The 27,894-nt window shown below is 35.0% G+C and overlaps 1 protein-coding gene across 2 annotated transcripts in view; it reads right to left on the bottom strand.

Annotated features, from left to right (window-relative positions):
- LOC115215175 (activating signal cointegrator 1 complex subunit 3) overlaps nt 1-27,894 on the bottom strand; it is a 526,302-nt gene that overhangs the window by 405,713 nt on the left and 92,695 nt on the right. For both annotated transcript variants that reach the window (XM_029784370.2, XM_036506863.1), the window contains exons 28-30: nt 19,212-19,357; nt 17,036-17,156; nt 15,110-15,252 (exon numbers count right to left, since the gene is read on the bottom strand). In XM_029784370.2, the coding sequence (XP_029640230.1) occupies nt 15,110-15,252; nt 17,036-17,156; nt 19,212-19,357 (410 nt within the window). The remainder of the gene's footprint in view (nt 1-15,109; nt 15,253-17,035; nt 17,157-19,211; nt 19,358-27,894) is intronic.

Raw genomic sequence — 27,894 nt, 5'->3', positions numbered from 1 at the left:
ATAAAAGTACAAATAACAATGAAACTTAAACCCACATCTCACTAAATGTTGGTGCAATTATAATTGTAATGCTTGTCCTCACATTATATTTAATGTCCTTGTATAAACATGAATAATGTTTTTTTTTATTATTTTAGAAATATATAAATAGAGAAATACAAAAACTGAAGACCTATCATAGTCTGACAAAATCATTGCACTTACCAACATATTCAGTCATACTGATGCCAGAATTGCTAAATCCTTAAAATATAGAAATTAGTCAGGTAGAAAACGATTCTAAAACTCCACAAATATCCAACTGAAACAGTATCACACAGACCATTTAGCTTTGCACACCTTAAAAGACTCACTGTCATAACTTTGACATCAGAATGCATACAGTCCTCTTTCTTACACAATCAATTCAGACTGTTACAGTGAAGCACACAGCTACTTAAAAACTGTACATAAAAAAATACATAATGGCTTTAACAACAAAAAGATCTTTACATGCACCATCTGATTACCACCGACATTTATAAATCACTTGCTCGACTCCTCCCTTTCTCATGGCCAACTAAATGCCTCTTTAAAAAACACTACAAAACTTTAACTAGCAAGCTGTCACTATCATGTTATCAAGCCATTTGTAGTTTCCTGAATAGGATACTACAAAAATCTGTCCTTATGCCCATTCTTTTAAACTTATGTCTGAATAATCCTCCTATGCATCACACATAACAACAATATCACCACAAAACTAACAACCTCATACCCTAATAACATCATAGTCATGTCTCCTCACTGTTGCTGGAACACAGCTTCATACTGTTTATATTGCTGACTACTATAAATGTTTGCATTTGATGTTCTCTAATATTATTGTTAAGAAAGGATGTAGTGAATTTCGTTGATATCATTTGAAGTTTTGGACATAAGCTTTTTGGTAGTTGATGCAGGGTTGGTGGAGTTGTGCACCAGCCTCTGAAGTATAGTAGGAGAAGTATGGTAGGAATATATGAGTGTGACAGCATCTGTGTATAAGGCTGTGTGCATGTTTTGAGTGGATATGGGAAGGATGGGAAAGATAGACCCAGGAAGTCATGGGATGAGATGGTGAAGCATGATCTTCAAACATTGGGCCTCAGAGAGGCAATGACAAGTGACCAAAACCTTTGATATGTTGTGCTTGAGAAGACTTGTCAAGCCAAGTGAAACTGTAGTCAAGGTCGATGTCAATGTCACATAACAGGCACCTGTGTTGGTGGTATGTAAAACACACCCTTTAAATATTAGGCCTCAAGGAGGTGATAAGTGACTGAGACCTTTGGCAATATGCTGTGCTTGAGAAGATTTGTCAAACCAAGCAAAATCATAGTTGTGGCCAATGCTGGTGTCATATAAATAGCACCTGTGCTGGTGGCATGTAAAAAGCACCCATTACACTCTTGGAGTGGTTGGCATTAGGAAGGGCATCCAGCCATAGAAACCATGCTGAATCAGATTAGAACCTGGTGCACTTCTCCAGCTTACCAGGTTCCAGTCAAACTGTCTGACCCATGCCAGCATGGAAAGCAGATGCTAAATGATGATGATGATGACATATACTTGTTGATAAGTGGTTTCTTAGCTTGCATTTTGAGTTATTTCACAAGGATTTACTGAGGATTTTGTGTATAAGTGGATTATGGGGAATGGATTGCAAAGTTTTGCTAATGTTGATGATGGTTAGAACAAAAACAAACAATCTCATACACTAATAACATCATAGTCATATTTCCTCGCTGTTGCTCAAACACAGTTTTACACTTTCTTTTTCCCTTTCATCCTCAAAACCATTAAAGGTTTCTCAAAAATCAGCCACTAGAAACCAAACAAAACAACACAAAATGCAAAACAGACACATTCCACCTTAATCATGATTTTTAACCCCTTCTTTCTATTTGACACTTCAAAAGGTTTAACAAAATCGGAAATCTACACCTAAAATACCTATGACCTACAGGAATCGCTACACTCACTAATATCCTTAACCTCTCATATAAACACTGACAAATTCACAGAAACTAAAATCTGGGTAGCAATTTTCAAACCCAATATAAAACTCAAAAGAAGTGACAATGCACAAACCCATCACCCTCTGATACTCTTAAAAATTTCAGAAAGACTCATCTTTTACATTAACAAACATATCTTCCATATTACATCACAGATTCATACCACTACACTCAATCATCACTCTACTACAAACCTAATACAAAAGATACATAAGAGCAAAACGTGGTAACAACAAACAAGATGAGTACACATATTCATCCAATGTAAATAATGTAAATAATGTACAGAATTCCTCATCTCTAAAATACAGATGATGCATAAGAACTTCAACAATAAACATTGCACACACACACTTCTAATCATCATTGACATTAGCAAAACTTTGAAATCCATTCTCCACAATCCACTTATACACAAAATCCTCACTAAGTCCTTGTGAAACAACTCAAAATGTGAGCTAGGAAACTACTTGTCAACAAGTATATGTAATGCACAAAAACAAACCATTCTCAAATTTGTAATTTTTTAACAGGCCCTCTTATGCTTTTCAACCTACACAAACCCAACCTTCCCATTTTCGCTCAAAACATGAACACAGCCTTATACACAGATGTCATCACACTCGTATATATCTACTATACTTCAGAGCCAGGTGCATAACTCCACCAACCCTGCATCAAGTACCAAAAAGCTCTTATCCAAAACAACAAACTTCAAATATCAATGAAATTCACTATACCCTTTCTTACCAACAATATTAGTGAACATCAAATGCAAACACTTATACCAGTCAACAATATAAACATACCATAAACTCAGAAAACATGCTAGGAGTAGTACACAATACCTCTACAACATTCACAGATGGCAACACAGGATACAATCAGAGCACTCACAGGTACCATACATAACCAACAAAAAGAAACAACAAAGGTGTACAAAGAATACATCAGTTCTATCAGGAATTGTACTAGCATAGCCCAGGTTCCCTTGTAACAAACTACAAGGAATTCAAAACAAGACATTGCATTATCACATGTTGTGTACAGGCCACATTCACAGACCATCTCTGCAATGTAACAAAAATATGAAAAAATGAAAGTGTACCTGGTTGCAAGTACAGTTTATTACCACTGCAAATTCCAACCAGTGACTAAATAAAATTATACACACACAAAGCTTCCCAAAACACTAAAATCTGTCAACTCAGCCCGGAAAATCATACAAAAACACACACACAAATTCCTGTGGACTCATTACTCCCAAGCACTGCAACAAATGAGCAGAGAAACTGTAACTGTTGTGTCCTGACTGTGTACCTTGCTTGTCTCCACCACAGCCTTTACCAGAATCTACAGCTACCCAGAAGTAGAGGGGATAGTAGAGAGAATATAAGCTCCAGCTGTCACACTGTATTCTATATGAATCATCACTGTATATAAATATATGCAGTGGTGATCCTCAGCTAGACTGAAGAAGGGTATATAAAAACAATAAATTTGTAGGTTGCATGTCATCTTTCAGCTATCAGAGCTTACCCTACACACACAATAACTATCTCTCTTTTTACTAGAAATACCTAAAATCATTGGATACAGTCAACCATCACACTCAACAATATAAATCTATCACATAGACAGAAGATTAAAAAAATATAACATAGGATCACATTCAACACATACAGAAAACAAAACAATGTACAAAAGACCACACACAGACAATGCATTCAACCTATTCTTGTCTACAAGCAGTACATCAAATGCATTTAAACTATTCCAGTCCTACCTAGATCCCTAATATCACCACAAACTACAAAGAAGACAAAATAATACACTTCCCTTTAGCCCAAGCTACACATAAGCACCTGTAGAATACTGATGCAAGATGCTGGACATGTGAGGAGCACAGCTTAATGATGGAGCAAACTCCAACTCTTACATCCTTGCCATTATAGGTACCCCCCCCCAACACCACCACACACACACACACACACACCAAAGCACTCCACAACATTACTGCAATACCACCATCCTAAAAACACTATTTCTCACTTTCAGTCCAGAAAAACATGAAATGTGTGTACATAGAATACTAGCAATAGTATTAATACCTTCAATAGACAAAAACACACTCTCAATGAATGATAGGCGGAAGAATAACTATGATGCTCTAGTTAAGTTTACCTAATTCATCTTTACTCTAGTAATACTGGAATCCAAAGGCATACACAAACAGTGGGTAAAAAAAGCAACATACCCAGACCTTTACACTGCAAACTATAAGACAAACCATTACATGTTGAAATTGATAGAATAATTTTCAATTAAGCAGAAGCATGGAATAACTGGAATAATGAGTCTGTTGCTTGCACTTAGAAACTAAGTTATATAAGACTACTCATTCAAGATTGAGTTGTGGCTAAGCAATAGTAATTCTAAGTAGATACTTATTTTCTTGGGTGTTTTAAATTGATTCTGACTCACTGGCATTACAGATCTTTTCTTATTATACAATAAAAATTTTAAAGGAATGTTGGGTGAAATTTTTCTAATAAAAGCTAATGAAGACATACATTCAGAAACATTGTTTTGGTTAGCTCACATATAACCGTATTGTTTTTCATGAGAATTCCATGTCATCAAGCAAACAGAGAAATAATAGCCCAACAACATTTAAATATGAAAGAGAAATTCAATGACCAGCCTAATTTCAGTTCAACACTACAGAAAGCAACAAAATAGGAAATCAGCACAATATGAAAAACAAAATCAATACTAAACAAAAAATCTTTAAATGAAAATAATTTGTTAATGTTAATCAAAATTACTAGTCTTCCTCATTCTAATTAGTTCATATTACTATTTTGAAACTTAAGTCATCAAAATTAGTTCCTGATGCAGTCAAAAAGCTGACAGATCTCACTCAACATCTATGGCCTTGAAATTTCTAACTGGTTAATGAAACTGTAAGGTTCTGCTAAAGAATTGACTATCATGTGTATTAAAAGAGCATAGGGGAGAAACATGATAATCAATGGCTTTGGTTTCATAACAAGTTGTGTAGAAGGTGGTATTGTAGTTGTTTAGCAACATGTCAGTCTTGATAGAGTAGACCTATGAACAAAAGTATTCCAGTTGTTACAATCACACTTTTGAGGCAAATTTGCCTGTTATTAGTAGATCAAGTAACCATGTAGAGGCTTCACATTTGAGTTGTTGTGTAGAAGTAGCATTTGTTGGAGGATAACAGAAAAGGCAGCATGAATGAGTTTCTATTCAAAGTAATTTTTGGAAATATAACTTCACTTAGATTTGGTGGCAAAATATGTTTTAAATAACATACTTTCAATTAATAGCTATACTTCTAAATGATAAGGCTACCTGTTTCAGGAAAATTAAATGAATAATGATACTTTTTTGTAGTTGCTGTTGTTGTTGCTGCTGTTATAAATCCAATCAAGAAAACAAACTTTCATTATTAGATAAACTACTGAATATTATCCAACATTAACTGTTGTTGAAAGGAAAGGAACATGGAATTAGATTTTGACAGAGTATATGTGAAAGAAATTAACTAACTTTCATCAATACAAATGATAATTTTGTTGGAATTTTTTTCTTTGCTTACAATTCTCTTTTAATTTTAATTAAATGGTTTTGTACACCAATTTATTGATTTTTCTCATATTGGCCATAGCACTTCAATGATAAGGGATAGTTCTTGATGTTGACATATTCCAAGGTTTTTAAAATTATAGAAATTATATACATTCAAAGTGAGAGTTTATGTCACAATGAAATACATCCATCCAGTGATCCATATACTTTGAAAGATGCATGAGATGTTTAATTGACACAATAGTAGTGAGAATTGGCAAGGTGATGAAAATAGGAACTGTGCAATTGAACTGATGATAACAAAATAGAAACAGCTTCCAAAGCAATACATTACATCAAGAAACCCCAAGTAATGAAAAGTGTCATGTATTTGAGAATCCAATTCCACTTTCTGGGACATAAAAATCAATATTTGTTTAGACTAGAAAAGTACATCTTTATTTGTTTCAGATTTACCTGCAAGGTATACAATTAAAACCAAACTTCTTTTAATTTACCAATAAGTAATTTTGACAGTTTTTTTTTCGTTTTGATTTGGGACAAGAGCCGAAAGCTATGCAATTTCTTGTTGATCAATAACCAATTCGAAATAACAATTTAGAAAAAAATGTGAAAATAATTAATAGCAGAGACAGTTACAAAAGCTTCACATTCATGGCTGGCCGCTTAGTCTCAATTGAATTCAACTTGTAGGGAAAAAAATGATACTTGCTGTTTATCTTAAGTCAAAACCATATTAACAATACTTAAAACATCAAGTATTAATAGACAATCCTTTGGAATGACAGAACCTTAAAATGTCTTTTTTTAAAAAAATGGGAAGTGATTTAATGGATGTTTTAAACAATAAACTCTAAGACCATTGAAGCATTTCAATTTTCCATACAATCTGGTGCAAGAAAGTCTATTAGAGGAGCTAAATGTTTATTATCAGGTAACATTTCCAATTTGCAACAGTGAGATCAAAAAATGAAAATGCAGTTTGGTTAAAATTAAAATATCACTCCTGCAATGTGCTCCATAAAACCTTTGTAGATTTGTATGTTCTTCATCATTCTTTTTACAAACTATGACAGCAGTAAAATTTATGAACATTTCTCAATAAATAATTAATAGTTTGTTTCATAAGTTTCTAAAACCTAGAATACCTTCAAATCACTATGAGCTGTGAATTATCCATCTGTCTCCAAAGCTGATCTTTTGTAACTGAAGGAATTGATGTATAGTCTTCTTGACAATAAAGAATTGAAAATGTGATTCTATGTATTTGTGTCAACACTTCTGATATCAAGGGACAGGCAATTTTCCAGTTTAGTGGTCAATACAAAGATGCCATTTGACAGTTTTATTTTTTTCTTTCCTTTTTTTTTTTTTAATGTTGGGAATCTGAGATTTATGTCCATCTTATATTTTACAATATCTTTTGCTGCCACTTTTATTTTTAACTTACTTGTTGAACTCTGTCAAAAATGGCACATTAAGAACAATGCATGAGGTTACTTTTATCAGGAAGAGAAAGTATGTAGCTATTTTCAATTAATAATACAGGTAGAAAAATTCTCAGTGATAAATAGTGAATGGAGGCAACTTGTCAGACAATGGCATAAGACACTTCAGCACAGAGATATCAATTGTTGCCATCCGACAAAATATTTTGTTAAACCAACCAATTGTTACAAGAGTACATTTTGGAAGTAAAGTATCTACATCAGCCAAATGACAGTAATTTTCTTCCATTGATACCATTAGAAACTACCTTCTGAAGAGAGCTAAGATAAAATTGTCTTCACCATATCACAGGCAGGCATGCTGTTTTCATCAACACACTGACTTTCTTTGATAAGATTTTTCAGCATAATTTGATATCCTATAAGTACTATAATTGAAGTTGTTATTGTTCAGTCCAAAATCATCCCAAGATGTTCCAACCATGACCATCATGTCTTTTTGTATAAAAAGGATGACATTATGCAATGTCTTTCTTTTTTCAACATAGTAGGGCACAATTTGAGGAAGATTTGGTTGATATCACTAATAAATTGACTGAATGTATACAGACTCTCTCATAATATAAAATCACATTCAATAGAAAAGAATATTAACTTAAGAATTATTATTATTAATCAACAATTACACAATCAGCTTTCACTTCTTTGTTATCCATATGTTTTTGTTGGTTTTCTTTTTCTTGTAAATAGCATGAAATATAACATTTTGTTTCACTCTTTACATCAATTTCTTTCCATTTTTAATGAATTTTAAGTCTTTCAATTTTGATACAGATGTTGCCGTTTTAAATAAGTTGAACATTTCCATAGTTTTATCATTTTGGAGACAGGTGACATTATTCCATCAATTTTCAACAGTGTTCATGTTTTCAATTAGTTCCAGTTAGCTATGCTCAAGAAGATATACAGCAGTGATGTAAAAAAAAATTGAGTGGAAGAAGCTGAATGATTCCTAACTCAAAGGAATCAAAATGCACCATATTTCAGTTTTATGTTCAATTATGATGCAGAAGTCATTATGTTATTTGGGTTTGGGTTTTTATGGTTGTATATGAGGGAGAAATTGTGGGAATTGGGGCACATTACATGTGGTTTGTTGTTCAGCAGTTTTATACCACTAAGAAGCAAAATGGACTGTTTATTCTGGATAACTACAGTTTCTCAGAAATGTTTATCAGGAGTTTAGACAATTAAAGGTGTAATGATTTTGAATTGTATGTAAGCAAAGAGATTATATGAGAATAACAGTGATATTAGAATATAATTATAATAGGAATCAAGGTTCTGATTTGGGATTAGAAAATGGTTAGAAGTTTAGTTTTAGGAGCTTTGTAGATTGAAACAGACAACACATATGAATTGTACCTCTGTTTGAGATAATTTATGAATGGCATGTATAAATGTGTGCATACCTGTCACTACTGTCAATTATTGACTTACTATTATCATATATTCAACAAAAAATATTTCATTCATTTTAGTAAAAAAACTAAATACACACACACACACACACACACACACACACACACACACAAATAAACAATACAACATTCATATAAACAAAAAAATAATGATACGTAATCTAGAAGCTAACTCACCAATTAATTTACAGATCAATAGCTATGTATTTGCTTCCAAACTTCTAAAGTAATTCATCTCACTCTATAGCTTAAATATATTTCATGGGTCTAACATTCTAATTTTCTCCAATTATTGACATATTCCTCTAACCTGCTAGAAGAGATATTATCTTTTCAAAAGCTTTTCCAAACTGTCACTTATCAAACCGAAGATCATTCATCATGAATAACCAGGTAGTAGTCACTAAACACTCATTGCTATCTTCTGAACATATCTGAACATTCTTAGGACATTACATTTATTAGAAATGTGATACCATGTGCCCATCTTTGAACCTCTTCCACAATTACAAATATTCCTATCCTATCATCTGCCTTCAGCGCTTTCATCAAGATTTTGTACCACCTCTCTATTCTACTTGGATGGTTTCCAAAGCTGGACAAATCTTTGCATGTCAATTCAATGGAAAATACTTCCCCCATCTCTTTCTCTCTCTCTCTCTCTCTCTCTCTAAAACATATTTTCATCATGTATCATTGCCTAACTTGGCATAGTCCCAACTGAGAGTCAAACTACATATCTCCTGTTGATCAGATAACATTACAGCTATTACATATAATAAAGGGAAACCATGATGTATATATATTTATATGAGCATTACATGTTATTTCCCTTTCCCAATGAGATTTTTATCAATATAAAAAGAACATTATGGTAGTTTATATTCCATTTGAGGATAAGTTTGCTTCCTTTATTGTGGAAATGGTTTAAACTAAACTAAATCAGTAAAAAGTTGGGCATTTTGTGTGACTTTCACAAAATATTTCTAAATATATTTTCCAGAGAAACACTGACTTCTTTTAACTCAGTTATATCAACCCTTCATTAATATTATTGCCCTGATACGCTGAGGTTATGCCTCAGTTTTGATACTTAGTCCAAGTCATTTGTTAGCATCACTAATGTACATCAGACTTAGTCTTATTTGTTGTGCTATACCATTAACATGCTGCCTACTGCTTGACTTCGACTTTTGTTTCAACCATACACAGTATTTGTGTATAAGTCACACTATTTCATACTCGATTTTAACTAAAAAAAACCCTCAAGGGACAAGTTATACATTGGGCAAAGCTAAAACTACGAAGCAAAATTGTTTCATACAAAGATTTAAGACTAAATTAGGGGTGCAACTTATACAAGAATAAATGCAGTAACTCCTAATTGCTTTTTGAAAATAACTAGTTGCCTTGTCTTCCTGCCAATCTAAGCACTTGCTTTTATCTTGAACTCTGTTGGTAGACAGTACACTTTTCTGAAGTTAGACAGTTTCAGAACTATCTCTCTCTCTCTCAACAATACATAACTAAATGATAATCAGTTGGTTGACTTATTTTCTCAAGCCATTGTTCTAATCTATTTATTTTGTTATCTTTAATGATTTGGCAAAGTCACTTCTGAAAGCTTCCATTTCATTCAGTTTGCCAGAGTAAGTGAGCAGAGTTGTAAATGGCAGGTAGAAGGCATAAGTGAAATGCTTCAACTAGGAATTGCATACAGTTATTGTTAGATGATGAATTTATTCATAGATGTCATAGTACATAGAAATTTGATGCTCTCTGTATTTCTTACGCCAAAATAGCTATAACTTCCATGAGCATCAGTACATTTAGCTCAGTGTCTTCAAACAATTATTTTTGCCAAGTTACTTTTTTTTTATATCCTTAATTCTCCACGGTTGTAATTCTATAATCCATGAAAAGAACACTGCATATGTTCATAACATTAAATTTGATCACATCATTACTACCCAGATGTTGCCTAGTAAAATTTATAGTGTATCGGTTTTCTTTTTATGGTCAATTTTAGTGTCAGCTATAAAGTTTGTTTTGATCAAAGATTGTTTTGAGGTGTTAATTGCAGATACACTTCAATACAGAGTAAACAAAAATATTTTACATCTGCTAATAATACATGTACAAGGGTGGGCTGAAAAGTTCATGCATTAAGTTTAGCTCTTCTTATTAATAACTGCATGGCCCTTGTGCCAGTGGCATGTAAAAAGCACCCATTACACTCTCAGAGTGGTTGACATTAGGAAGGGCATCCAGCTGTAGAAACTTTGCCAGATCAGATTGGAGCCTGGTGCAGCCTTCTGGCTTACCAGTCCTCAGTCAAACCATCCAACCCATGCCAGCATTGAAAGCGGACATTAAACGATGATGATGATAATTGTTTCTTTCCAGGTCAACTGACATACGACTGTTCAGAGAAGACTTCAAAAGCAACTAATAGTGATTTCTCTTGAAAATAGATAAAACGTAGCATCATGGTGTTATCAAATACCTGCATAAAAAGGTTTTGGCCCCAATAACATTCATATCAACATTATTGCTACATTAGGGGATGATGCTCCAGCTTTATCAACAGTTCAAAGGCAGGTAGCTGAATTTAGTACAGGAAAACAGTCTTGAGCATGACCTAAGGTCTGAACGTCCTACAACTAGCAACACTGTGGAAAACATTGATTGTGTTCACCACATGGTGACAGATGAGAGGCAATTGACTATAAATCATTGTCAACACTATTAGCATATTCTGTGAGAGAGTTAACAATATTCTACACAACGAACTTTGCATGACGAAGGTTTCTATTCAGTGGGTGTCCTGTCTTCTGACATCTGATTAAAAGCACACTGGAGTGATCACATCACAGGAAAATCTGACTTTGTCTGAGGCAGATCCAGCTGGTTTCCTTGAATGTTTCCTAGTCCAAGATGAGTGCTGGGTTCATCACTCTGAACCAGACACAAACAGAATTCATGCAGTGGAGACACTCCTCTTCACCTGCTCCAAAGAGTACCATGGAGAGTACCATGCCAACTTGTTGAGGTGGTTACAAAAGGCTATCAAGACCAAATGCCCAGGAAAACTAACAAAAAGTATCTTGTTTCATTGGGACAATACTCCAACACGCATATCCTTAGTTTCAATGGCTGCTGTGCATGAGTGTGGCCTTGAACTGGTTGATCATCCTCCATATTCTCTTGATTTTGGCCCCATCTGACCATCATCTGTTCCCCAACATGAAGAAACATTTGGCTGGGATCCAATGGCATTTATGACTTTTTTTGACCAGCAGGATGAAAGCTTCTTCACCAATGAGATCCAAGTACCACAAGACTGATGAAAAAAGTGTGTGGACTGCAAGGGGGATCATGTTGAAAAATATCTCTCATTTGGTCACATTCCATGAGAATATCTTGGTCAGCCTATAAAACTTTTCAGCCGACCCTCACAGTGTGGAAATGGAATTAAAAACTCCTACGATGGAAAAAGAAATTGAAGGTTGCCAGGGATTTTGAACCCAATATTATTTATAGTTTTATCTGCTTTGATAAGGCAGCTAAAGATATTGTAAAATGATTTACTATATTAGCCAGATTTACTGTAATAGATGGTAGCTCAAATCTAGTTATTTAAAGTTCCCTTTTCTACTCATTACACTGGATATGAAGTGTTAAGTGATCCATTGCTCAGAATATATAGGTTAGTGCCCAGAGAAAATGCCTCTGGTTAGAAAGAGCTGAAGTGAAAAAGAGAAAAATACATTTTAAAAAATCATACATTTTCTTAACATGATCAAAGAATGTGTAAAGGGGAGATATTTATATATTTATATGTTGGCTGACCTTTGGAATTAGCACTAAACTGAGAGTGGATGATGATCACTTTGAGCATACACATTTCAGTAAAATTTTGAAAAGATAAATATTACATACAATATGCAACCCTTGCCCATGAGGCAGAACACTGCAACAAGATGATACACCCACATAGCTGAATAAGAATAGGTATCTGCTGAAATTCTCCATCAAAAATGCTAGCATACCTTCTAAAAAAAATACTATTTAAAAGAATAAATTAGGAAAACTGGATATTTTATAAGAAGAGTGAGCAGGAAAATACATTTTTCAAGCATGGAAAACCAAGCACTGATAACGATTAATTTGGATTTAAATCATGTAAAAGCCCACTTCAAATAAGCGCATAGTCAAATTTATTTAAACTCATAAAAAAAAATGTCAAATTCCATACACATCCTGGCTAACGAAACCAACAATCTACACAATTTAGACAATATAATAATATCATTCTATTTAGTAATATCACAAACATTTAGAGGAAAACCTCATACCAACAACTAGAATTCCAATAATTAGGAAACCAAAGATATCACAAGAAAGCTGGGGGTTGATGACCGGATAGAATCCTTAATTCCACATTTCCTATGAATTCTGATTTTGCTAACAAACATCAATACCAATTGATAAAACCAGTAAAAAGAAGGTTTGGTTAGCAAAAAGACCTTAGTCAATATCTTGCTTAAAACCAAAAAGGCTGTGTACCTAAGTATACTACATGTGTGTGTGTGTGCACGTGCACACATGTCCAAGTGAATGTTTACAAAACTACACTGAGCTGACACCACAGTTTGAAGCTGAGCTATAAATTTCATCATTCAGATTTGGGTTACTAGATGTCAAGTTGGTTGACATTTCCTGTCAACAAATCACTTGCTAGCTCAGTGATTTTGGATTCTTCCGAAATAAAAATCCTTTACTTGAAAAACTTAAGAGTTGGCAGCAGTAAGAGTATCTGGGCATAAAAATCTAGCTTAAAAAATCTACTTCCTAAGCCATACATGAGAGACATTAAAGAAAAGAAGAAACCTCATGGATACAGGTGCATTAACATTTAAAAGTTTCATAATCACTTAATCTTTATATTCTATTCATTATTTTTCTTCTTCTATTTCCTCTTGTTATTCCTGTTATTTACCATTTATTCTATTAACCTTCCAGATAATTCTTTCAGTGTATTTATATGTGCAAGAGTACATTAGTGTGAATGTTGAATCCCCTTTAATATTCATAATTTTGAAATTTTACTGAAATGTGTATGACATATTTTATCATGCAATTTACAGTTTAACAAATTTGCAATTAATCGCCCACTCTTAATTTTAATTCTAAAGACAAACCAGCAAATAAACATACAAAAATCTCACCTTCAGACACTCCTCAATCATTATGAGAAAATGCCAAAATTTTCCTCCTTTTTCTTTCACCTCTCATCCATTTATCCCAGCTCTTTATCTTTGGGTACTTACCTATATATTCTGAGCAACAGATCATTTATTTATATCATGCTTCATGTCCAGTTTGATGATTAGAAACATATAAAATATGTACACTCAAATGTAAAGTGTCAGTAATTACCATCTTTAATATAATTCTCCCTTTGGTATTGAGTACTAACACCTTAGACAACTACTAACCTATATCACTACACTTCTACACTTGCACAATTTTACACATAATCAATCAAACATCCCACAAAACTACACACACACACATTACTCTTCCCCTACGCTCACTTGCAGACGTGGAAACACTCCTACACTTGCATTGATACACCCACCCCTTCTTAACTCCCTAGCTAAGAAGCGCACTCCCATTTGGTTTCTGATCCTTTGTTTTTTTCCCCCTTTCCTTCTCACTGTCTATTCCTCTTTCTCACTCCCTCTATACTTTTCTCTTTCTTCTGATGAAGGACTAACATTCGAAACGTTAAAGTGTTCAGCTAATACCATGCCTGTTAAACACTCTAGTGAATTTTTATCGTTCATAGTATTTACAGTGTGTGTATGAATTGCTGGTTAAACCAACCTAGCAAATAGTCTGTTAATTTTTGTTTTCAACTCAAGAAAATTTTGATAGATATATATTTGGGGTGCCAACATAAATGATATAGTGTAAGATATTGATTTATAAAATAATCAATTTTTTTCTTGTTTTATTTTTTTCATTTTAGAAATATATTCGGATACCAAAATAAGAGGATTCATTTAGATAAAAATTACAGTATTTTAAAAAAAAATATTAATATTGGCATTTAAATAAATAATTGAAAAAGAAATGAGCATAATTCTGAAAACAATCAATTTGTAGCTGTAAACTCATACAATATAAAAAAACGAATAATTATGATATTTAGATTAAATTAGATACTTATATTTTTTTAAAAATTAAACAGATGAAATACATGTTTATTTTTTTTTAAATATATGGCTCAGATAGATGACATAGTTTACTGAAAGTGAAATTATTTTACATTTATAAAATACTTTTTAAGTATGTTGTACTGCTTAATAATTTAAAAACATTAACATTTTTAAAATCGTAATATATTGCAATAGGTCTTGCATGTGTGTATGTGAGTAATGATATGGATATTAATCATATTTTGTAAGTAAAAAACATGTAAATATAAAAAATGAAAATATAAAAATGTCCTTACCTCTTCATCAGGCATCTGCAGCCACTGTTTTGGATTGTCTTCAGTTGCCAGAAATCCAATTAAATCTAGGGCAGTCAAACGGGTTTGCCTTCGTGATGACACAAATATCAAAACAGGACGGGTTGATGAATGAGTTTTGATTGCTGAAGAGGGAAATAAAGTTCAGTTTTTTTTAAATTAATTACTATGGTTGTGTGGTAAGTAGCTTGCTTACCAACCACATGGTTCTGAGTTCAAACCACTGTGTGGTACTTTGGGCAAGTGTCTTCTACTATAGCCTCGGGCTGACTAAAGCCTTGTGAGTGGATTTGGGAGACAGAAACTGAAAGAAGCCTGTTGTATATATGTGTGTGTGTGTGTGTATGTATATGTGTGTGTATATATATATATATATATCACTGTGATCGACCAGGCCATCAGATGTTGTTACACATCGCTGGTCACAATGCGCTTCGTATTGTTTTAGCCTTCAAATGACGCCACCCCGCTGGCTAAGCGAGCAGGCCAACAGAAGAAAGAGTTGGAGAAATTTGTGGCGAAAGAGTACAGCAGGGATCGCCACCACCCCCTGCCGGAGCCTTGTGTAGCTTTAGGTGTTTTCGCTCAATAAACACTCACAACGCCCGGTCTGGGAATCGAAACCGCGATCCTACGACCGCGAGTCCGCTGCCCTAACCACTAGGCCATTGCGCCTCCACTTATATATATATATATGTGTGTGTGTGTATATGTTTGTGTCTGTGTTTGTCCCCCAACATCGCTTGACAACCGATGCTGGTGGGTTTACGTCCCCATAACTTAGCAGTTTGGCAAAAGAGACAGATAGATTAAGTACTAGGCTTACAAAGAATAAGTCTTGGGGTCGATTTCTTTGACTAAAGGTGGTGCTACAGCATGGCCACAGTCAAATGACTGAAACAAGTAAAAGAGTAAAAGAGATCCTACCAGAAGAAATTTATACTTTAAGAGATGCATTCTGTTACTGCAACATTACAAATGAAGAGACATCATCTTTATTATCAATTAAACTGATATTATTTTCCAGGTATTTTGGATAGGTATCTATTTTTTACATATTTTAGTCAATGGACTGTGACCATGATGGGGCACTGTCCTGAAGGGCTTTAGTCAAACAAATAAATTCTAGTACTTATTTCTATAAATCAGGTGACTTTTGCCCAACTGCTAAGTTAAATGGATGTAAACAAGCCAACAATGATTATTAAGTGATGTGGAGGAACAGACACAAACACACATCAATGATGGGTTTCTACACAGTTTCTATCTACCAAATTCAGTAATAAGGCATAGATTGGACCAGGGATATGGTAGCAGACACTTACCCAGGGTGCCACACACTGGGACTGAACCCAAAACCATATGATTACAAAACAAGCTTCTTAACCACACAGCCATGTCTGCCTCACAAAGGTACATACAAAGGAATATTTTAAAGTTATTTTTACCTTCTGCAAAAACGAGGACTAAGTTCTGATCTAACTACTATATACAAACTTACCCTTGTCATTTAACTCACAAGGCTTTGGTTGGCCTGAGGCTTTAGAAGACACTTGCCCAAGGTGCCATGCAGTGGGACTGAACCTGGAACTATGTGGTTTAGAAGTGAGCTTCTTACCACATCATGTTTATGTTTCAAATATGTCTCATTTCTTCAGTAAAATAAAGCATTCAAAGACATAGTGAAAAATAGAATGTCATTTGATATGATTTGTAGTTAATAGTTTATTAGCTACATATGTCATTCTTTCCATCTCAATAAAATTAGCTATCAGAAAATAGAGTGGAGCTAGTCAATTTAACTCAAAACAAAATGAATCTATTGCCAAAGAAAATGTTAACGTGATGAGCACAACAGCTCAAAAGCTTATATACAATATTTATTTAGGAAAACTGAAATATACATACCATTGAAGACTGGTTTGTTCATAGAAGCCATTCGTGGACAATAATGTTGCCCTGGGAATCCAGAAACATGTACCTCTAGAGGAACTGGACGTACAGATGGTCTAAAATTAAATAAGCCCACCTGCAAAAAAATGCCATAAAAATTTGTCTATTTAGTCAAAATTGCAAAGGTCTAAATAAACTGTATAAATTTCTTCATCAGAAGTAACAAATCCTCACAAGAAAACCTCCAACAATTACAATATTAATATTGTTACATGAAAATTGTTAAAGCATAAGAAAATAGAAAAACAGAAGAGAATCTTCATATACAAATGTATATACATGCGGAGGCATGGCTGTGTGGTAAATTTACTTTCCAACCATATGGTTTTGGGCTCAATCCCACTGCATGGTACCTTAGGTAAATATCTTCAAATATGGCCCCAGGCTATATTTTGTAGGCAGAAACTTACAAAAGCATGTTTGATCAATCGATCGAACATGCTTTTGTCAATTTCTACCTACCAAATCCTCTCACAAGCCTGCCTACCTCCTAAGAGAAAGGAGAGCAAGTTAGAGAGTAAGATAAAGAGAGCATGTAACTGAAAGAGTAAGAGAACAATAGGGAAAGAGATGGTGGTGAAGATGTGTTGAGATATACCCTTGAGAGATATTGGAGGTAGTGAAAATAATTGAGGTGATACAGAAATTTGGACTTGGTGCATGAGCAAGATAGAGCTGACTGTAGCAAATGCTGGAGTAAAGTATAGGAGAGGCTCGGGGAGGGGGAGTTGCAGTACATATATGATGACATTGAGGGATAAATGAAGTGTTAATGCAGATAAATGAAGTGTTAATGATGAGGAACAAAAGTAAAAGAGAGAAGGCATAGAAAGGTGGTGATTGGTAGAGACAATAGGTAGGGGAAGATAATGGGAAATGAAAGTGGTTCAGGGTTGGGGAAAGAAGGTAACTGAGAAAGCAGTGGGATGTAATATGTGCCTACTTTGCTTTCAGGTGATAGAGAAGTGATAAATGTTATGGGAATGAAGTGTGGTGTGTATGTATATGTGTGCGTGTGTTTACATCTTCTTGCCATGACACTGTATGACAGTTGTGAACAAGTGTCACTGTCATGCAAGCAACATCCTCCGTTTCCAGACTTCTATAAAAGTATGCCTGGTCATGAGAAAATATTACCTTATTTGGAAACAGGTGAGGGTTGGCAACAGAATGGATATCCAACCATAGAAAATCTGCTTCAGCAAATTCTGTCCAACACATGCAAGCATGGAAAAACGGATAAGATGATGATGGTTATGATGACAGCAACAACATAATTGACTCTCACACATTTATTTTTATTTCAGGAAATCCCAAATAGTTACAATGTTTATAGCTAATTAAGCATTACTGGGTACATGCTAATGCAAAGAGACAGCTGGTAAAATTGATAAGGCATCATACAGCTAGCACAATAGTTTTTCTGTTTCTTTTCTGAATCCTATGTTCCAATGGGATGGTGCTTCCAATTTCCATAGCATTTAGTAGATAAAAAACAAAACGCTCCCTGGATAAGACACCAACACAATACTCACAAATTCCATGATGGTACATATCACACAATGCACCTGCTGCAAGCAACAGATGCATTGATCAATTCAAGTTTCTTTGAAGAAGAAAACAAGGGTGGGTGGATGAATGTGTGGATGGATAAGTGGATGGTGGAGAGGGGGATAGACAGACATGTATTCTTCCATGCCGATTAGCTTTAATGAAGACAAATGTTAATGGTGCCTTGACAAAAAACCATTCGTGACCTCTGCATTAATACAACCCCATGATGGCAGTTAAACACAAATGAGAAAAATTAATAATATACTTTCAACTGGGATTCAGAATATGCTAATATGTCCTGCTTTTTAATATTTACACTAAAATAAGAGAGCTTTCATGATGCTGTAATACAGTAAACAGCTTGAAATTTTGTCCACTAACTTTTCATCATCATCAGGATGATTGAGTGGTCTAAGGTGTCAGCCTCAAGAAGTAATTCTCACCTGTCTGATCTATTTTCGAATTAAAGTATACAAAAAAAAAAACTGATTTGAAAATATTTACATTAGAAAATCTGTGCAGTATTAGAAAGTAATGGGATTATTATTGTAAGTAATAATTTATGTACAATCCTTACTTGTTTGATTCCAAGCCAATCAGCAAGATCTCTAGCATTGGCTAATGCTGTAGACAAACCAACAATTCGAACATTTCTTTCTGTGTGAGATGATATGAAGTTGGTACGAGACACAATAACCTCTAAAACTGGGCCACGGTCATCACCTATGAAATAAAACAGCAACATCATGAAATTCCTTTCAATTTTACTTATTTCATACAAAAAAGAAGTTGATAAACCAATTAAAAGTGATTGAAATGTCAAATTCATTATCATACTTTCTATGTATCTTCAGTACCTTATGTGTACATATAAACAATGTGTCTGGTGAAGATTGAATATGTAAACCTTTACTGTAACTAACAGCATTTTGACCTCATTAAACACAATGCCATGGGACAAGAATGTGTCGATTTTAAAGCCATCTAAGCCTATTTCAGAAATGGCAGCCATATTGACCTGGTAAATGGCTTGAGATGATGTAGGGAGAAGCACAATCAAACATTAATAAATCAAAATGAGACTCATTGTGACTACATTAGAAGTGAAATCAAAGACAAATATTTAGTTAGTGTCATTGTAAACCTTTCTCCATTTTGATCACACTACCAGTTAACTATATCATTATTTGCTGCATAAACTTCCCTCCAGCAATCAAATTTCTAAAGTTCAAAATAAATATCACTTTACAATTGTTTGCTTTGTAACTGACTGTACAAAACATTATTCCTTGGAATGGTATATTTATCAAAAAGAGAAAAAAAGTCAGAAGATTGCTGGCATTAAGCACAACCTATAAGGGTATTATGCTGTTTTAACAACCTGCTTCCCATGATTCTATCCCCTGCTTAGCACAATTTACATACCGTTATAATGAGGTAATAATTCACATATCTTGACAATAACTTTATGTTGTCTCTTTTTCATTTTTTTAGCATTTTATTTCTCTTTTGATTCTAGTTGGATTTCAAAGGTTTTGTAAATTTGCATGAATTTTGCAAATTAACAATTGGAAGCTATTTTTAATAATGAACCATGCCAATTTTTTCTTCCTCTTTAAGGAGGGGGCCATTAATGAGGATAATTAAAAGCACAAAGCAATGTTACAATTTCACAAACGATGTGCTAACAGTGTAATAATGAGCCACATGAAGCAATTATTAAGAAGGCATTTACATTTCACTGTTAGTGATTTTGGGTTAATTTGTTCAGAATCAGAACATAAGATCAGTGAGGTTTTTTTTATTAATATTTTAGTATTTAATATTGAAGTGAAATACAATGACTAATGAAGCAATCTATTTTGATAACCTTTATCTAATTCTCTCAAACTATGCAATATTGTATTGCATACATAATTTAACATACAAGACATATCAGTATTATACAAGATATTTATGACTGCTGATTGTTGTACTATAAGGAATCTTTAATTTAATAAAGTCAGAAGAAAAATTATATTTAAACCAAAGTTTATTTCAAAGTGACTGTAAATAAACTACTTTATTTCTTTAGTGTATAAACTTTTATTTGGCTATAAACATTGCTATTTTCAAAACGTTTTTTTTTTTTTTTTGCAACTAACCCAGTTCTTTACTGTGGTTTCAGAAAACTTTGACTAATAATTATTGATCATTCAACTATATTTCGACATTTCTGTTATGTTTTTGCTTCAGATAAATAAAAAGATGTAATGGATTTTGCTTCCCTTTTCTCCTTCCTTCCTTTCTTTCTTTCTTTTTTTTTTCGAAATATCTAAATGTCTAAGATGATTTGTTAATAAAATTATAATTATTCGCACTATTAACCTTATCTTCAGAGATGAAAAGCTTTTTCAATATTTACATATACACCATAGATATTAAAAGATCTTTCATCTCTGAAGATGAAATTAATAAACTAACTAAATTATAATCCTATCATCTTTAAAAATCCCTCTCCACTTTTTTCACAACATAATGATATTTATAAAGTAGTAGTATTTATTTTAGTTATCAGAAAAAGGAAAAATAAAGTTATCACCTTTCTTTCTCCTAAAAGTCATAGTCTGTTTCAAAATTTTAGCATAATGAAAAACAGGGATCCTTATGAAAGAAAGTGTAATTGATGTGATGCTTGATGCTTTGTTCTAAGACATTAGTGAAGTCAGTCAATTGGGTTACAAACTCCATTAATTTTATACATAAACTTATATTAAACACACAATTTAGCAATTATTTTTATTAAGAGTTTTTCAAATTTTTCTTTATTAGTCATTGTTGTTTAGCTTGGAATAATAGCATTCTCAAGCCTTTAAGCATTTCAAGATTTTTCTGGTCTCATCATCAGAATGAAGTGATGGTAATAATGACATGTTGCTTAATTTTATCAGTTATAACAGTCCCCCCAGGACATTTTGTGACCTACTGCAAAGTACAAGAACAACATCTATTATCACCATCACTTCATTCTCATAATGAAAACCAAGAAGGTCTTGAAATATTAATGGGCAAAAGGATTTAGGAGGACAACTGGCCCAAACTAATCATAAAGGATTAATTAAAGAAATATTAAAAATCATGAATAATTAAAGTCTAAACCCAAATATATTAATGTCTTTAATATGACATATTTGAAAACAAAAAAGCTGTTCTATATGTTTTCAACACATATACTATAAATTACTAAGTTAGGGTCATAGCCTAATTAATTAAGGAGAGAGTTAGTGTAGATGAAATGCAGTTTGGGTTTGTGCCAGGCAGAAGCACCACTGATACTATATTTCTGGTAAGGCAGGTGCAGGAGAAATTCCTAGCCAAAATAAACCTCTGTACTTGGCTTTTGCTGACATGGAGAAAGCCTTTGACAGGGACCTCGATCCCCTGTCTGGTGGTCAATGTAGAAAGTAGGGTAGATGAGTGGTTGGTGAGACCTGTACAAGCCATGTACAGCGATGCTGTCAGTAAGGTGAGGATTAGCAAGGAGTATAAAGAAGAATTCCGGGTAGAAGTAGGGGTTCACCAATGATCAGTCCTCAGCCCCCTCTTATTCATCATAGTCCTCCAAGCAATAACAGAGGAATTCAAGACAGGCTGCTCCTGGGAGCTTCTCTATGCTGATGGACTTGCTCTAATAGCTGAGTCACTACTAGAACTAGAGAAGAAGTTTAGGGTGTGGAAGCAAGGTCTAGAATTGAAGAGTCTTAGAGTCAATCTAGCGAAAACAAAGTCTTAGTAAGTAGGAAGGTAGACAAATCACAAATCCCTTCAGGTAGATGGCCCTGCTTGATCTGTAGAAAAGCTAGAAGTAGTTGATAGCTTCTGTTACCTAGGTGACAAAGTCAATAATGGGGATGGATGCTCTGAGAGAATAGCTGCTAGAATAAGAATAGCCAGGGCAAAGTTCAGAGAACTCCTACCTCTGTTGGTAACAAAGGGCCTCTCTCTCACTGTATGATGCATGTGTGCAAACAGCCATGCAACATGGCAGTGAAACATGGGCCATGACTGCTGAGGACATGCGTAGGCTCGAAAGGAATGAAGCTAGTATGCTCTGCTGGATGTGTAATATCAGTTTGCATACACAATAGAGTGTAAGCGCTCTGAGAGAAAAGTTAGACATAAGCATCAGATGTGGTGTGCCAGAGAGATGACTGTGCTGGTATGGTCATGTGTTGCATCTGGACGAGGACAGCTGTATGAAGAAGTGTCACACTCTAACAGTGGAGGAGACCTGTGTAAGAGGTAGACCCAGGAAGACATGAGATGAGGTGGTGAAGCACAACCTTCGGATGTTGGGCCTCACAGAAGCATTGATAAGTGGCCGAGACCTCTGGAGATATGCTATACTTGAGAAGACCCGGCAAGCCAAGTGAGATTGTAGCCATACCCCTCAATCATCAGGCAATATACTGTGTCTGAGTCAAGCGAAATCATAGTTGTAGTCAATGTCAGTGCTGCCTGACTGGCACCCACACTGGTGGTGTGTAAAACGCACCATTTGAGCATGACTGATGCAAGTGCTGGTGGCACATGAAAATCACCATTCGAGCGTGGCCGATGCCAGTGTCAGTGGCACATAAAAAGCACCATTTGAGCATGATCGATGCCAGTGCTGCCTGACTGGTTCCCATGCCGGTGGCACGTAAAAAGCACCCATTACACTCTTGGAGTGGTTGACGTTAGGAAGAGCATCCAGCTGTAAAAACCTTGCCAGATCAGATTGGAGCCTGGTGCAGCCTCTTGGCTTGCCAGTCCTCAGTCAAACTATCCAACCCATGCCAGCATGGAAAGCAGATGTTAAAAGATGATGATGATGAGTCATGGAGGAGAGGTAATAACCAAGATCTGTAAAGGCACTCCCAGACTGGTATGATAATAAAGTTGATGCTCAGTCAGAACATTTGCAAGCCAAGTCTAAAGTAAAAGCAACACAGTCAAAAACCAAAACTCTGTTTTGAATGCATACATATAGAGAATGCTGCTAAAGGCACCTAAAGATCAGATGGTGGTGTCTAACAATAACTAGATTAATAATCTCTAATTGTTAAGGAAAGTGCAAATACATAATTATGAGCCAATGGAGAGGGTAGTTTTTCAATCATCATCATCATCATCTTAATAAATGCTCATGCCAACAGTTCTATTTTGCCAGTCTTTGACATTATTTCAGTAAATTATTCATGAAGGTTATATTTCTCTGTACAAAAATCTGTTTTGCTATATAAAAAAAATGAATAAAAATGTTATAAAAAAAAATGAATAAAAGAAAAGAACTTGTTCTCTTCTTTTTGATAAAAGCCAGTAGCTTTCTTTAAAACATAAATACTAGATTTACGGAGATATACTTGCCTAGCAAGTGACCTGAGTTGAGATCGTGCTGCAGCACAGAATTGTGTTAGTGAACAAGTCGTAGTCTCAAATCGCCGAAAATATTTTGGCAAACTAAATTTAAATGTTGAAGTGAATCTAAGTTTTTGTGTGTTTCTTAAATAGCTTATAAACACCTTCCACGCTGCAATTGTTTATAAATACTAGACAACATTGTGAATGTGGAGCAAGCCATAAATTATGGCTCTGTACTAAATAAAAACAACATTACATTTAACTTCTGGATATTAAATCCAGACATGCTAGGTTAAATTTACACCTCTTGACTCTATTGTATACTATTATGTAAGTGATACCAGCACAACCCTGAATCAACTACTGAAGCAAACACTATCAATTTACTAAGACTATGCAATTTTCCACTGGATAACAAAAATCAATAGACAACATAGATATTAATTAAAGGATAAGAAAATCAAGATAGGTATTCTCAAACAAATGGCAACACCTTTTAAGAACAACAATAGATTATTAAACAAATATGTAAACAAATCAATTTAATAGACAGATATATAAATATTGACTGTTGTACACGTGCATTTCAGTAATATATGGAGATGATAATGAGTAGGTGGTTTCATGGGAATTGAAATACTGTTCCCATATGGGTGGGGATGACTAAGCCTGATAAATAAAAGCTGATAGTCAATCAGAAATCATTATCATTATCTAATGTGTCCGTGTAGCTTGTTTAAAATATAAAATTTAATTGGGGTTATTATTGTTAGCTTCCACATTGTCTAAATTTTATTCCCACAATTATATAACAGCCTTTTTTTTTACTGCTTTCAATCAAAGGGACAAAGGCTTTGCTGGGACTCTGCCTCCTAGTGTTTTAATCAATTATATTAATCCCAGTACTTAAACTTAATTCAATACTCATTCTATTGATATCTATTTATCAAACGTCTAAGTTTACTAAAATTACATCTCCAGAGAGTTACCTCACTTTCTTCATTAACTATGGTTTCAAATTTTAGCACAAGGCCAGCAATTTCAGGGCATGGGTTAAGTCGATTACATCAACCTCAGTACTCAACTGGTATTTATTTTATCAACCCTGAAAGGATGAAAGGCAAAGTGGACCTCAGTGAAATTTGAGCTCAGAATGCAAAGCAGGACAAAATGCCACATAGCATTTTGCCCTGCATGCTAACAATTCTGCCAGCTCACCGCCTTTTTCTTCTGACAAGTTGCTTACTCCACTGTAAACAAATACATACATGCATCATCATCGTTTAATGTCCGTTTTCCATGCTAGCATGGGTTGGACGGTTCAACTGGGGTCTGGGAAGCCAGAAGGCTGTGCCAGGCCCAGTCTGATCTGGCAGTGTTTCTACAGCTGGATGCCCTTCCTAACGCCAACCACTCCATGAGTGTAGTGGGTGCTTTTTACGTGCCACCTGCACAGGTGCCAGACGAGGCTGGCAAACAGCCACGATCGGATGGTGCTTTTTACGTGCCACCGGCATGGGGGCCAGACGAGGCTGGCAACGGCCACAATCGGATGGTGCTTTTTACGTGCCACCGGCACAGAGGCAAGTCGCCGCGGCGCTGGCAACGGCCACGTTTGGATGTTTCTCTTATGTGCTACCGGCACTGGTATCACAGCTACAATGTATCACAGCATGCAAATACATATTTATCTAATGGGTTTCTGCACAGTTCTATCTACCATGTTTCACTCACATGACACAGGCCAACTTAAGGCTAAGGTCAGAAGACAATGCAATGAAATCAAACCAGAAATAACTTGGCTGCAAAATAAACTCCTTAACTACACAGTTATGTCTGTGCCCATTACAATGTCAATAAATAATCCATTCCGTATGAGAGTATCTGCAAATAATTTTGCAGTATTGTTTCACAGAGTATTGGGTGGCAGCAGCTGTGTGTGTTTATGTGTGTATATCAGCACTGAAGATTTCCTTGTTATCACCTAAGATACCTGACAACTATTATATTGTTACATAATGTTTAATCGATACTGAGATATAAAGATTAAATAAAGTGAGAACTCACAGGCATGGCAGATTGAATATAATTTCTACATTAACAAAAAGCTTGATCTATACTCGTCTTGCCACACACAAATTCATAAATCAGGAAACCTGTTCTCAATATGCACACACACACATACACACATCCAAAATAGCCATTTATAGTGCCAAAACTAAAATATTGAAACTAACAAATGATCTAGACAAGCTTAGAGAATAGTTCTAGCCCAATCCATGCAGTATGTGTAACTCCATGTCCAAATAACCACTGGCAACATCTAAACATCTACAACACAACAGATTTAGGGAAGCTACAGATCTTAGCTTTGGGCGTACATCAGGTGGTAGGTCAGGACGTGTCTGAAAGGTAATTCTGTGCTAGAGTATCTTTCAACAAGATTTAGCTATTATTTCTAGTTGTTCAAGTAACCATGAAAATGCTCTGGCGTTGACCCATTTGCCCAAAGCTAAGATCTGTAGCTTCCCTAAATCGCAACTCTGTGCTGTAGGAAAGCTTTAGCCTATGCAACGATGGGAAAATATGGAAATTCATCAAGTCTGGTGAGTCTTGGATAAGGGATATCAGTTGGTCTGAGCATACTACACACACAATAACTGGCAATACAAAAATCATGGGAAACTAAACAAGAACAATCAACCATCCCCTGTATATCATCGTCATCTGAAATCCAGATACAAACTGTTGTCCTTAAATGTCCGTAGTTTATGCAACAAGGTACATCTTTTTGACTCTTATGTCAAAAGTATCGACCCAAATTTCATCACAGTCACGGAAACATGGGCACATTCTGCACTCTGTGATGGGGTTTTCAGCATAGCTGGCTACAACCTGTTCCGCAAAGACTGCATTAATCGACATGGTGGGAGTGTGATGGTCTACATATGTTCAAACCTATCGGCAATTCCTTGTGATGATTTGAACCAATCTCAACAGGAAGTATTTTTCTGTAATATATACATGACCATGTCAACACTTCTACTTGGAGTTGTTTACTGCCCCCCCAAATTATCATCAAGACACACAATTTTTGATATCCTCAGAGTTGCTGCCATGAAAACAGCCACTTATGTTTATATTGCAGGAGACTTCAATTTTCTTGAGATTGACTGGGAGGCCTTCTGTTGGCTGCAAAGTGCAGATGATTTCCTTGAACTGGTGCTGAATTCAAATTGGTCCCAAGTCGTTACCTCCCCCACAAGGGGTAACAACACTTTGGATCTGCTATTTACTGCTTCTCCTGAAATAATATTAGTGTCACTATTGAAGGACCTTTAGGTGACTCTGATCATTCCATGATCATGGCCGACTTGTCTCTGATTGGTTGTAACAAAAACCACAACCATCTTCAAACTGCCCACTTTAACTGGAATAAAGCAGACTGGAACTCTTATTGTACCAAGCTGTGACGCCCAAACTGGCTAGAATTTTAGGCCTCTGGAGATGTGAATACTATACTTCAGAACGTTCTGAATTCAATATGGATGGCATGTACAGCATCGGTACCACGCAAGCACAGAAAACCACCCAATAGAGCAATTTAGGAGACTGCAGCAGTCTCACTTGCCAGGAAAGAATGCCATAATGCTGAACAGGAATACAAAATGCACAAATCAGAGATCAACAGGAAAAAGCACAATAGATCATCCAACCATCACAAGTAGGTGACAATAAAGGGAGTGCTTGAATTTGAACAGCGCATAGCAACCAACCCTGACAGCAAAGTGTTTTGTAAGTATGTACATTCAAAGTAGAGACCTCACTCTCTAGTTGGCCCCCTTCGCAATCCCCACACAGGCCAGATTACTGACAAT

Source organism: Octopus sinensis, linkage group LG1 (genome assembly GCF_006345805.1).
Source record: "Octopus sinensis linkage group LG1, ASM634580v1, whole genome shotgun sequence".
NCBI lineage: Eukaryota > Metazoa > Mollusca > Cephalopoda > Octopoda > Octopodidae > Octopus > Octopus sinensis.
Note: the sequence above shows the minus strand (reverse complement) of the source record. Positions and strands in the feature narration are given on the sequence as shown.